Genomic DNA, 12,448 nt, shown 5'->3' with positions numbered 1-12,448 from the left:
AGCCAGAGTACTCCTCAGCAAGAACTAGAGAAGATATGGTTCAAAAACTATTTCAAGAGTTTGAAGTTTAAGCCTATGTATATCCAAGGGCCAGTTATTGTAAGAAATCTTGAGGATGGTCTACCTGTATTTAAAACAGCTGGTATACCGAATAACCAAAGCAATCTTGAGGGGAAAAAATGGAGCTGAAGGAATCAGACTCCCTGACTTCAGACTACACTACAAAGCTACAGTAATCAAGACAATACGGTACTGGCACAAAAACAGAAATATAGATCAATGGAACAGGAAAGAAAGCCCAGAGATAAACTATGGTCAACTAATCTATGACAAAGGAGGCAAGGATATACAATGGAGGAAAGGCAGCCTCTTCAATAAGTGGTGCTGGGAAAATTGGACAGCTACATGGAAAAGAATGAAATTAGAACACTCCCTAACACCATACACAAAAATAAACTCAAAATGGATTAAAGACCTACATGTAAGGCCAGACACTATAAAACTCCTAGAGGAAAACATAGGAAGAACACTCTTTGACATAAATCACAGCAAGATCTTTTTTGACCCACCTGCTAGAGTAAGGGAAATAAAAACAAAAATAAATAAGTGGGACCTAATGAAACTTAAAATCTTCTGCGCAGCAAAGGAAACTATAAGCAAGATGAAAAGACAACCCTGAGAATGGGAGAAAATATTTGCAAACGAATCAACAGACAAAAGATCAATCTCCAAAATATATAAGCAGTTCATGCAGCTCAGTATCAAAAAAACAAACAACCCAATCAAAAAAATGGGCAGAAGATCTAAATAGGCATTTCTCTGAAGAAAACATACAGATGGCCAAGAGGCACGTGAAAAGCTGCTCAACATCACTAATTATTAGAGAAATGCAAATCAAAACTACAATGAGGTATTACCTCACACCGGTTAGAATGGGCATCATCAGAAAATCGATAAACAGTAAATGCTGGAGAGGGTGTGGAGAAAAGGGAATGCTCTTGCACTGTTGGTGAGAATGTAAATTGATCCAGCCACTATGGAGAACAGTATGGAGGTTCTTTGAAAAACTGAAAATAGAGTTACCATATGAGCCAGCAATCCCACTACTGGGCATATACCCAGCGAACACCATAATTCGAAAAGACACATGCACCGCAGTGTTCATTGCAGCACTATTTACAATAGCCAGAACATGGAAGCAACCTAAATGTCCATCAATAGAGGACTGGGTAAAGAAGATGTGGTACGTATATACAATGGAATATTACTCAGCCATAAAAAGGAATGAAATTGGGACATTTGTAGAGACATGGGTGGACCTAGAGACTGTCACACAGAGTGAAGTGAGTCAGAAAGAGAAAAACAAATATCATATATTAACACATATATGCGGAATATAGAAAAATGGTACAAACCAACCGGTTTGCAAGGCAGAAATAGAGGCCCAGATGTAGAGAACAAACACATGGACACTAAGTGGGGAAAGCTTGGGGGGGAGGGTTGGGGGGGGATGAGCTGGGAGATTGGGGTTGCCATATATGCATTACTAATAAGAAAAAAATCAAATTGTACACTTTAAATATATGCAGTTTATTGTATGTCAATTGTATCTCAATAAAAGTTCTTTTAAAAAAACCATAAACTTTTTAAAGATTCTAAAGACAGAAAAAAAAATAATAAAATAAAAAAAGATAAAATAAAACAGCTAGTATATGTCTGCTCTCTTCTTCCCTCTTCTCCCCTGACTACATCTACCTGTGGTCCCAGGAGTTTGGGGATCGTCTGCTCTGGGGGTGGTAAGGCCTGGTGTGATCCATGTGGTAAAGTCTAGTGAGTCTGTCTCCTTTTAACTATTCTCACTTAGACGTTGAGAAAAATGGGATGGGAGGGAAATGAGAGGAAGGAAAGAGGAAGGGAGAAGAAGGAGAAAGGTTAGAATACAGGGGATGAACTTCTTTCTTTCTCTAAGAGAATCCCTGGGAAACCAAGGGCTCATTGGGTGACTCACCAACCGTCTAAGGCCCAGAGTACCTGTTTAGAATGTTCAGGTCAGGAGTGGCCACCTCAGATACCTCTAGAGCCATGCAGGTAATGTAAGAAGTGCATTAAGCCAGGTGATGAGGGAGTGGTGGAGATGGAGGCCAACCAGAGAGCACCTGCCCTGTCTAAAGGCAGCAGCACCTCCCCGGCTCTCTGCTGCAGCCAGCTGTCCTCACGTGGAAAGGCCACCTCACGTGGTCAGCTCTTCTCATTTTCCAAGAAAAGCTGGACATCCAGATTTTGATATGAAATTTCCTAACTTTTAAAACTCTTCCTGAGCCAAACAAAACATATGTGTAGGCAATCCCCCCATACACAACTTCTGCTTTAGGGCTCGTGCTCTGGCGCATGTGAACTGACATGAACTCAGGGAGCAGATGGTCACACCTGGCAAATATCTAATGAATCCCTACAAGGCACTAAGATGGCTGCCCTTCTCTAGGCGAAGAGACATGGCCTTCAGACAGTAGGAGAGAAGGCTCAGGGTAGAAGCAGTAAAGTTCTAGCAGTACACAGAGTGAATGCAGGGCAAGTTCAGAAGAGGGAAAAGATGAAGTGTGCCAACGGGAGAGGGGTGGCTTTGTGGAGGAGGAGAGGATGGAGCTCTGCTCTGGGGGATGGGTATTCAGAGTGGGGGATTTGGGAAGGGGGGAGATGACAAAAGTGTGAAGATGGGGATGGGCCTGATATGTTCATAGGTGTGAGAGAGAAAACCAGAAGAAAATGGTCCAACTTGGGCCCAGCATCACAAAGGACAACTTCATGTTTCTGTGTAAAACACAAAGAGTCATAGAGTCTATAGCTTTGCATCCTGGTACTGATATGACTTAAAAATAATTTAAAAAGCAACGGTTTAAAAAAATGTAGGAAAAGAAGGATGGCGAGAGTGGCAGACAGAAACGCTTTACTTTGATAGTGACCCCAAGAAATCTAACAAATTGTCCATGGCCATGTCCACCTGATGCCACTCAGAATAACAACCTTAAATACAATGTTGGATTTCCTCCATAAAGGGAGGCAGCTCAGGTTTAGAACATGAGTAGCTCAGATCACTACTGGTTACACAGCCCTGAATAGCCTGGGGGAGCTGGATTAATTTACACACTCAGCTCTCTGGCATTATTCCTTTACGCTGACAAATCAGCATTGTTTGCCTGGTTACAAGAGCGCTTCCTCTGTTACATTACCCCACCTCTTCTTCAGTCTGCTCTCCTTGTCATCCTAGTCTAATGGTTCTCTGGATGACTGTCTTGCTGAGCAACAATTTCATATAAATTACAAGGGAGAGGAGCCGAATACCAGCCTTCTCTGTAATTTATACCACAATAGCAGCAGCTCCGAGGTGCTAGTCATTTATAAATAGGCTCCTAAAGCAGCGTGTGGGCTTTTAAAAACTGAGAGCAGTTGAAAATCTTCCCCATTTGAGCACATCTCTAGTGCCTGTGTTGAAGTAAGACAGTGTAAGACAACCAAATGCTTCCTGCTGTGCAGGGATACAAAGTTTATCAGGGCTGTTCTCCAAGGTTAGGTTGGTGAGTGTTGCCATGAGGACGGTTCTTTATGCACCAAAGGGGTTTATGGTAGTCTGCTAAATTTCACCTGACAGATACCAGCCTCAATGAGCTTAGAAACCAAGGCAAGAACTTCAGTGGCAGGAACCATGCTACACAATTTTTATTTCCTCACAGATCCAATCCATTCTGCCTTGGATATGCTTTGAAGTCCACTCAACCTCACTGGCCCCAGACTTTGAAAGATATGAGCTGACATACAGCACTAACTATGTGCCAGGCACTGCTTTAAGAGCTTCACAATACGAGGCACATAACTGGGTTTTTTTGGTTTATTAAATGTAAACTTATTAATAATTTTTTGCATCAATGAACAAGGTTTCTTTTCTTCAGGGACATTAGATTTTTTTCTCCCTTGTACATGACTCAGTATGTTTTTTAAGCTCTTTATTGGGGTATAATTGCTTTACACTGTTGTGCCAGTTTCTGCTGTACAACAAAGTAAATCAGCTGTATTTATACATATATCCCCATATCCCCTCCTTCCTGAGCCTCCCTCCCACCCTCCCTATCCCACCTCTCTAGGTCATCACAAAGGATCGAGTTGATCTCCCTATATTATGCAGCAGCTTCCCACTAGCTGTCTATTTTATATTTGGTGGTATATGTATATGTCAAAGCTACTCTCTCACTTCATCCCAGCTTCCCCTTCACCCCCCCACTCCGTGTCCTCAAGTCCATTCTCTACATCTGCACCTTTATTCTTGCCCTGTCACTGGGTTCATCAGTACCATTTTTTTAGATTCCATATATATGAGTTAGCATACAGTACTTATTTTTCTCTTCCTGGCTTACTTTGCTCAGTATGACAGACTCTGGGTCCATCCACCTCACTACAAATAATTCAATTTCATCCCCTTTTATGGCTTAGTAATATTCCATTGTATATATGTGCCACATCTTCTTTATCCATTTACACGGCACATAACTATTAACTCATTAAATCCTGACAACACCAATATGAGGCAAATTTTCTTATATTCTCATTTTATAGATAGGAAAATTGAGGCACAGAGAGGTTAAGTAACTTGTCCATGGTCACCTGGCTAGTAAGTTGAAGGACTGGCATTCACACCAGGGATTCTGTCTCCAGAGCCATGCTCTCAATCATCTTGTCCTGCCTGCCTGACAAACTTCTGCCTGAGCCAGAGGCTTTGAGTAAGGTCAAAGGAGATAAAACTGGGTGTTTCTTGGTTGTCTTTCTATTCCATGTAGTTACTGAGTTTCCCCTTCCTCTGTACTCATCTTTTTTGTTTCCTGTTTCCTGAGCTAGATGGCCTCATCTACTACATGGTGGAGGGGAGGGCTGAGCCTCTGTCTGGCCTCCAGCTGGGACAGCCCAAGGCACTGCTATTTTCCATTCACCAAGAAGGCAAGATGTGTCTCTGCCCACCCCGCCCCCATATTTTTTGTCAATGACATTCTTCCTCATCAGGACCCTAAACGCCTCCCAGGCCCATCAGTCTAGTGTGGGACTTTGGACTTAACCCTTCAGCACAGTCTACATGTAATAAAAGGCAAGCATTTTTATGTGTTTACAGAAATGGGTGGAGTACGTACCTTATTAGCTGCCATAGAAAAGTATTTGAAAGCAGTAGCATTATTTTGTGGTGCTGCGGCATTCCCTTCTAAATACATCTACAAACAAAAGTAAATAAATAAAAAGATGTAAAAACTAAGACATTTGAGGGTGATGAAAATATTTTAGAAGTACATAGAGGTGATGGTTGCACAACATTGTGAATGTAGTAAATGCCACCGAAGTGTACACTTTAAAATGGTTAATTTTATGTTATTTAAATTTCCTTTTAACAAAAGGAAAAACTAAGGATACAATCTATTACATACATTCTGGAGTGCCCTTGCCCAAGGGCAAAAATAAGGATCCTATTTGTGTTTATTCATGTTTCCTTGCATCTAAATTTACTGTATGTAGCACTTCTGGAAGCAGGGCACTTGTCCCCATGGTTACTGATGCAGACTGGCTGCGGGGAGCCAAGGGCAGCATGCAGGGGAGTGAGTAGTCTCTGAGGAGAGAAGGCCTCTCCAGAGGGACCCTTCACAATGGACCCTCCCATCAGTCAGGGAGGAGCTGGTTCTTTGGTCAGTCTGGAGCTGGTTCTCATTCCAGGGATGGAGGAAGGAGGCACCTTGTTGTGTCAAAGTCTGTCCCAGTCTTTGATGTACAACTAGCCCAGATCTCCTGTTATACAGCAGGGGCTCAAGGGAGGAGCTCTGAGCTATACTCAGACAGAAGCCCTGGACCACGTGCACTTTCAAGACCACTTTTGGTGCCCCAGATAAAGACCTCTATTGTATGGGGCTTCTTCTCAAACTGTCACCTCAAAGTTTGTAGCCGAATGCCCCACTTAGCTGCTTCCAAAAAAGAGACATGCAGCCCCGTCACCCTACACTGGGTTCAATTAGCTGGTACCATTAGGTTTTAAGAAATGAGAAGTATTGATCACGATGAAGCTTGTACCTTTCCTATAAATGCCATGGCATTTGCACTCCCAGCTTTTGCTGCCTTTAGGAAGTAGTATAATGCTTTCTGGAGAGAAAAGGAACAGTATTATTGACAGTCATGAACATATCATACAAAATAGCTTCCGAACTAAATTTTATTTCATTCGACATACATTAAAAAATATCTGTGAAATGCCCACTTTGTTCAAGGCAGTACTCCAAGTGCTATTTCAATCACAAACCTGAAGAGTGGGAGATAAATATATATATTTCACATATATAATTTTAGAATGTGAGGGCCTGTTTCTCACATTTGGAAAGGCATGATGGGCATGTGGCTTTGTGGAGGAGAGATAAATCCCAGCTGTAGAACTAGATACTCCATTATTTCAAAAAAGTACACTTGTATGTTGACAGTATGTACTTATTGTATAAAACAATTTGTATAATGGGCAGACTTGGATATACAGCATCCCAATGTTTACGAGGCAGAGGGAGTAAGACCAGACACACCTGGCTGCCTGCTGAAACCAGGTCTTTCTGCAGAGGTGAATTTCAAACTAACTCTTTCTAAATCAAATCAAAGGGGGCCAGCAAAACCCTCTGATTCTCTCTGGGTCATAACGTTCAATGAAATGCTCAGTCTGGAACGCATGGGAGCTGACCTGTCTCTTGCTGCCTCATTTCTTAGGCCTCATCCTAACCTTCCATCAGTTCTCCTTAGAGACCACGTGGAGAAATAAAAGAAACAAGCCCCAGGAATGAGAAATGAAGACACTCTCCAAAGTGCCTTATTAGGACACAACTCTACTCTCTTTAAAAAGCCTTGACTAGATTGATGTGCAAGGATCCACTCCTTCCCAAAAAGAAGAGAATATTTAAGGAAGAAATGCAAGTAGTTCATTTATATGTAAGTTTGCTCTAGAAATATTGCCAACTTGAGAACCACACATTTGTTACTAAAGTCGGTCTGCCCTGTGGACGTAAAATAAATACAAACGCCACCATCCTGGACCTCATCGCATCACACATCCATTCATCCATCCACTTCTCCTTTTCTTCACTTATCCTTTCAAGAATTTGGTTGCAATCTGCCATACACATGGTAGTATGTTAGGTATTACAGGTGATTCACAGATGAATAAAAAACACTCTCCCTACATTTGTTTCCTAACAACACTGTTGAGAAAAAGGAGTAGATGTAAATAGCAATAAGACGATAAGTGATAGGTGGGATAAAAGGAACACTGAAAAGAATTAGAGGGGTTTAGCATAACAGAAATTGTATGCAGTTCTATGTTAAGTGTTTTACAAGCTTTTTCTTACTTCATCTTCACAACAGCACTGTAAGGAAGGTACTATTAATATCTGAGCCTATTTAGTGACACTCAGAGTCATGCAGTTGGTACTGGCATCCCGCCAGCAGCCTGAATACAATTCCTATGTACTTGGCAGTCTGCCTTCATAGCTTAAAGAAGGAGGGCTTAAATGATAAAGGTCATACAAAAGACAAAGGATTTGCCATGCAGAAGGGATCATAGGCTGAGGGAATAAAAGGAGCAAAGAATGGAGATGGGAATGTCCAAGGTATGTCCACAAAATAGTAGTTACTTCGGTATGGCTGAAGCAGAACACCAAAAAGCTAAGACTTGCAAAAATGCGCTGGGGCCATATTATAAACAGTCTTGAATACCAGGCTAAGGACTTTTATTTTATTTGGTAAAAAATAGAAGCCAGTGGAGATTTATGAGTATGAAGGAGTCTTGAAATAAATGCCGTCTAAAACGTCTGGAATATCATAGGTGTCAATTGGATAGGAGAAAATTGTAGCAATGTATGATTAACAATTACATATTGGTAAGTAAATCAATGTATGATTTACCAATCATATTTATCAGAGCACTTCAATGTAAAAAAATCACGGTATTTCTTATGAATAGCTCTACTGAGCCAAGACCCAAATATATCCATCGGTAACTATAATTTGTGCAAGTCACTGTATCTCCAGGCCTTGATTTCCTCATTCATGTTCTCCTCCTCTGTGCTCTTGGGCACCCTGTCCTTCCCTATCATTATCTGTCTGCTTAATTTTTTATCTCCCGCAATGTTGAAGCCTCTGTACCTTAGCACAGTGTCTACTGTATGTTAGGCACTCAGAAAATATTTCTGGAATGAATGAATAAGTGAGTGAATGAAAGGATAAATTTGTCAATCTCTAAAACAAGGGGACTGGATTTTAATTTTTATGTCCCCTTCCAGGTCTAATATTATGATGCTATGAAATCATTTTCAAAGTCCAGTTTCAGAATTTGGGCTCAAATATTTGGCAATAGAGAGTTCTGGAAAAAAAGTTATATTCCAGGAAACTAGATGTGAACTGTTAAAAGAAAGACTTCTATTCCCTAGAAGCAAATAAGAATCCTGGGCTTTTTCTCATCCTTCAAGATAAAGACCAAAGGAATTGAGGATCTCTCTAATTCACCCTTCCACTTTCCTGGCTTGCTTGGCATCTCAGTTCTCTTCTCTTTCTCTTTATGTTAACCTGCCTTTAATGCTATTGTTTCAATTGTATAAACATTTATTAAACACTATGTGAAAGTACCATGCAAGCTACTTCGATGGCTATGCATGGGCCAATTTGAGTTCTTGCTCTGAGAGAGTCAAGTATCCATCCATCCATCCATCCACCTATCCATCCATCTATCCATCTGCTATGGTCTGCATATTTGTGTTCCCCCCAAATGCATATGTTGAAACCCTAATGCCCAAGGTGATGGTATTAGGAAGTGGGGTACTTAACAGGTGATTGGCAGAGCCCTCATGAATGGGATTAGTACCCTTAATAGAGGCCCCAGAGAGCTAGCCTGCCCCTTCTGCTATGTGAGGATACAAGCAGAAGCCTGCAGATTGTAAGAGGGCCCTCACACAACCATGCTGGTACCCTGATCTCAGACTTCCAGCCTCCAAAACTGTGAGAAATAAATTTCCATTGTTCATAAGCCATCCAGTCTATGGTATTTTTGTTATAACAGCTCAAACAGACCAAGATACGATCCATCCATCCACCCATTCTTCAAATAATTACTGAGCACCTACCATCATATTTTACTGATTCTAGGATGTACACCACCCCCCTCATCTCCCATTTTAATCAGGACATTTCTTACTATCAGTGGCATCATACAATTTATATTGACAGTGTTTTGTCTTTCTCAGAAGAATGTAATGTATCTTATAATTGATGGTGTCTTAGATAGGATGAAATAGAGTATGCCTCAGGCATTATGCCAAGTGAAGTTTTATTATTTGAATGCACGTCTCTTTTTTTTTTTAAATGAACATGATTTTTTTATTGGTCCTAAGACAGTCCCTAGCTTAATCAGTTTGTAACATTTCCTCTAGAATGAAATGCCAAGAAAATGTATTGTTCTAAAAACATTTGTGAACACTTCTTTTATCACACACACTGTAAATCACTCTTAAAGGGGATGGTATTAGCTCTTCCTTTTAATGAGTGGCAGGGTGGACAAAGCAGTTGCCTTTACATATTTGATATTATTCCCCCACTAGGTTTAATTAATTTATTTATTTAAAAATATTCTGCTGGTGTTTTTTAAAAAATATTTTATTTATTTTTAATTTTTTGGCTGCGTTAGGTCTTAGTTGCAGCACGCAGGATCTTCGTTGAGGCATGTGGGATCTTTCGTTGCGGTGCACAAGCTCTTTGTTGTGGCGTGTGGGTTTTCTCTCTCTAGTTGTGGCGTGCAGGCTCCAGGGCACCCGGGCTTTGTACTTTGCAGCACGCAGGCTCTTTGGTTGAGGTGTGCGAGCTCAGTAGTTGTGGTCCGTGGGCTTAGTTGCCCTGTGACATGTGGGATCTTAGTTCCCTGACCAGGGATCGAACCTGCATCCACTGCATTGGAAGGCAGATTCTTTACCACTGGACCACCAGGGAAGTCCCCACTAGGTTTAATTTAATTATGCCTTATCCACTTTAATGATATCCACCAAAACACCCATCTTTCCTAATTCAATTCATTCTGAGCCTGTATATATTTAGAAATACAAATGACATTAAAATGTATGTGTACAAATTCAAGACAATGTAATCAAGAATTGCATATACAATACTTTTCAATAATTAAGAATTTGGTCGAGGGGAGAGGAAGGTGAAAATGTTGCCTGTGGTGACAACTCATAAGAGAAATTAATTCCATCAAACAATGAGGAGGAGGGGGAAGGCAAGCTAGTCATTTCCAGGTATTTTGATATTTAATTTGCTGGGTAGTACTGGGCATCATTTATATCTATAAAGAGCCTTACACTACTAATTTTCTTTGGTGGACTAAAACATTAGAATACTGGTTCAAGTGGTGGTTCTTAGGCTGGGGAACAATGTCTAATTCTTAGGACACTGTCACTCATTCATTCATTCATTTACTCAGTAAGTACTTACTAAGTACTTAATATGTACCAGGTATTAATCTGAGTACAGGACACACAGTAGTGAATAAGATAGATAAGAAGTTACATTCCACTGTGGGGAGACAGTAAACAAGTCAAGATCAGTATAGTACAGGAGTGAGAGGGGCTAGAGAAAAATAAACACAGCATGATAGATAAGTGATAAAAAAGTAGAGTTGATCAAGAAAACCCTCTCTGAGGAAGTAAGACTTGAAAAATGAGAAGCTAGCCATGGGAAGATTCGCAGTAACAGCCTTTCAGAAATTGGCTTTATAGTCTCTCTCCCCTCTACATCTCCCGTGCTATTCCAAGTTGATTTTGATGCAGCTAAGCTGGGGCAAGTTGCAAAAATGGCCACAGTACTTTGCAGTTCTGCCCATTAAAAGGAGAAATTCTTTTTCCTACTCCTTCAATGCTGGCTGGCTTCGTGACTTGCTTTGTCCAAAAGTATATGGCAGAAATGATTTCGGCAGTTCCAACCCTAGGCCTCAAGAGACTTTTGCTATTGTATTTTAGAACCTTTGACTGCCACGTGAAAAGCTTGGGCCAGCTGGCTGGAGGATGAGAGCATGTGGAGAGACCCAGTCATCCTAGCTCTCACAGATAAGGCCATTACAAATGGGCCAGCCCTGGCCAAAATTCTAGCTAACTATAGATGTGTGAACAAGCCTAGCCAAGGTTAGCTGAGCCTGGCCCAGACCAGAAGAATTACTCAGCTGAGCCCAGCCATAGTTACTGACCTGCCAAAATCATGAATTAAATAAATGGTTGTTGTTTTAAGCCGCCTAAGTTTGGGAATGGTTTATGATGGCAGCCTAAGCTAACTGATGTATAAGCCAACCAGTCCTGATACCTTGACTAGAGTCCTGCATGCAAGTTCACGTTTATTAGGCTGAGGAAAGCAGGAAGGACCAGTTTGTGCCCAACTACGGGGATGGTTCTGGAATTAAACCAGCCTTTTTGAGATGTCTGGATGGGAAGAATGGGGCCCAACCTACCACCAGAAAATTAGAAGCAACCTGAGTGATTATATCATTCCTTCTTCTTGCTTAATAAATGAGAAGACGAGATTTCAATGGCTGGCTTTTTTTAAATTTGTTTTTTATTTTCGCCCAGGTCAAAAGTAAGTAAGGTTTAATGAAAAGGGCACAGGCTTTGAATGCGGAAATCCTGAGTTCAAATTTTACTTCTTAACAATATTACTACCTAGCTGTGAGATTTGAAACAATTTGCTTCATCTTTCCAGCCCAGCTTCTCATCTGTAAAATAGAGATAATGAGAGCCTGACTGGGCTCCTGGATGATGCCCAACTGCCTAGCTATTGCCACGACAGCACCAGACTCTTGTACTGCCAGCCTTGGGACTGCACCTCATTCCTACCTGGAGGTAGCTACAGCTCCTATCTGGTGTTCGTGGTGGCTGGAGCTGACTGGAAGTACTTAGCTTTATGGGGTTTTGTGTACTCTGCAAAGATTAGTGGGCATTCTGTATCAGCGTGGCTTGGGCGCTTTCCCAATCAAATTGTGTCTTTATGGAAAATGGGGAATTCTTTCCAGTTATGCCTCTTACAGTTAACAGGAGAAATTCACTGCAGGCTGACATCTGATGTTGGAGTCATATTGTGAATACAGAACTCACCTAAGAACCTAAAACCTTAGTTATTATGAAGATTAAAAAAAAATCTGAAGACCTTCCATTGAGCTGTCTTGGGATGCATATGCTTATTTCAATTGCTACCTATTTTATCACATTTTATAAACTTAACTTTGACATTTACCTAATGTGTATAGTACCTCATATAAAACACAAACTGTAGTACCAAAGATATATTCATAAAATAAAAATATAAAGTGAAACAAAAAGTAATAACAGATCAGTCTTTTATGTAACTGCCGTATGAAGTAGTT

At 40.9% G+C, this 12,448-nt stretch overlaps 1 protein-coding gene across 1 annotated transcript in view; it reads right to left on the bottom strand.

The window, feature by feature from the left end:
- Positions 1 to 12,448, bottom strand: part of SEL1L2 (SEL1L2 adaptor subunit of ERAD E3 ubiquitin ligase) — a 112,300-nt gene that overhangs the window by 26,152 nt on the left and 73,700 nt on the right. Inside the window, exons 11-12 of the mRNA XM_057704090.1 lie at positions 6,094 to 6,162; positions 5,172 to 5,249 (exon numbers count right to left, since the gene is read on the bottom strand). Of these exons, the coding sequence (XP_057560073.1) occupies positions 5,172 to 5,249; positions 6,094 to 6,162 (147 nt within the window). The remainder of the gene's footprint in view (positions 1 to 5,171; positions 5,250 to 6,093; positions 6,163 to 12,448) is intronic.

The sequence above is a fragment of the Hippopotamus amphibius genome, chromosome 12 (genome assembly GCF_030028045.1).
Source record: "Hippopotamus amphibius kiboko isolate mHipAmp2 chromosome 12, mHipAmp2.hap2, whole genome shotgun sequence".
Classification (NCBI taxonomy): Eukaryota; Metazoa; Chordata; class Mammalia; order Artiodactyla; family Hippopotamidae; genus Hippopotamus; species Hippopotamus amphibius.
The sequence above is the reverse complement of the archived record's forward strand: the minus strand, read 5'-3'. Positions and strand labels throughout refer to the sequence as shown.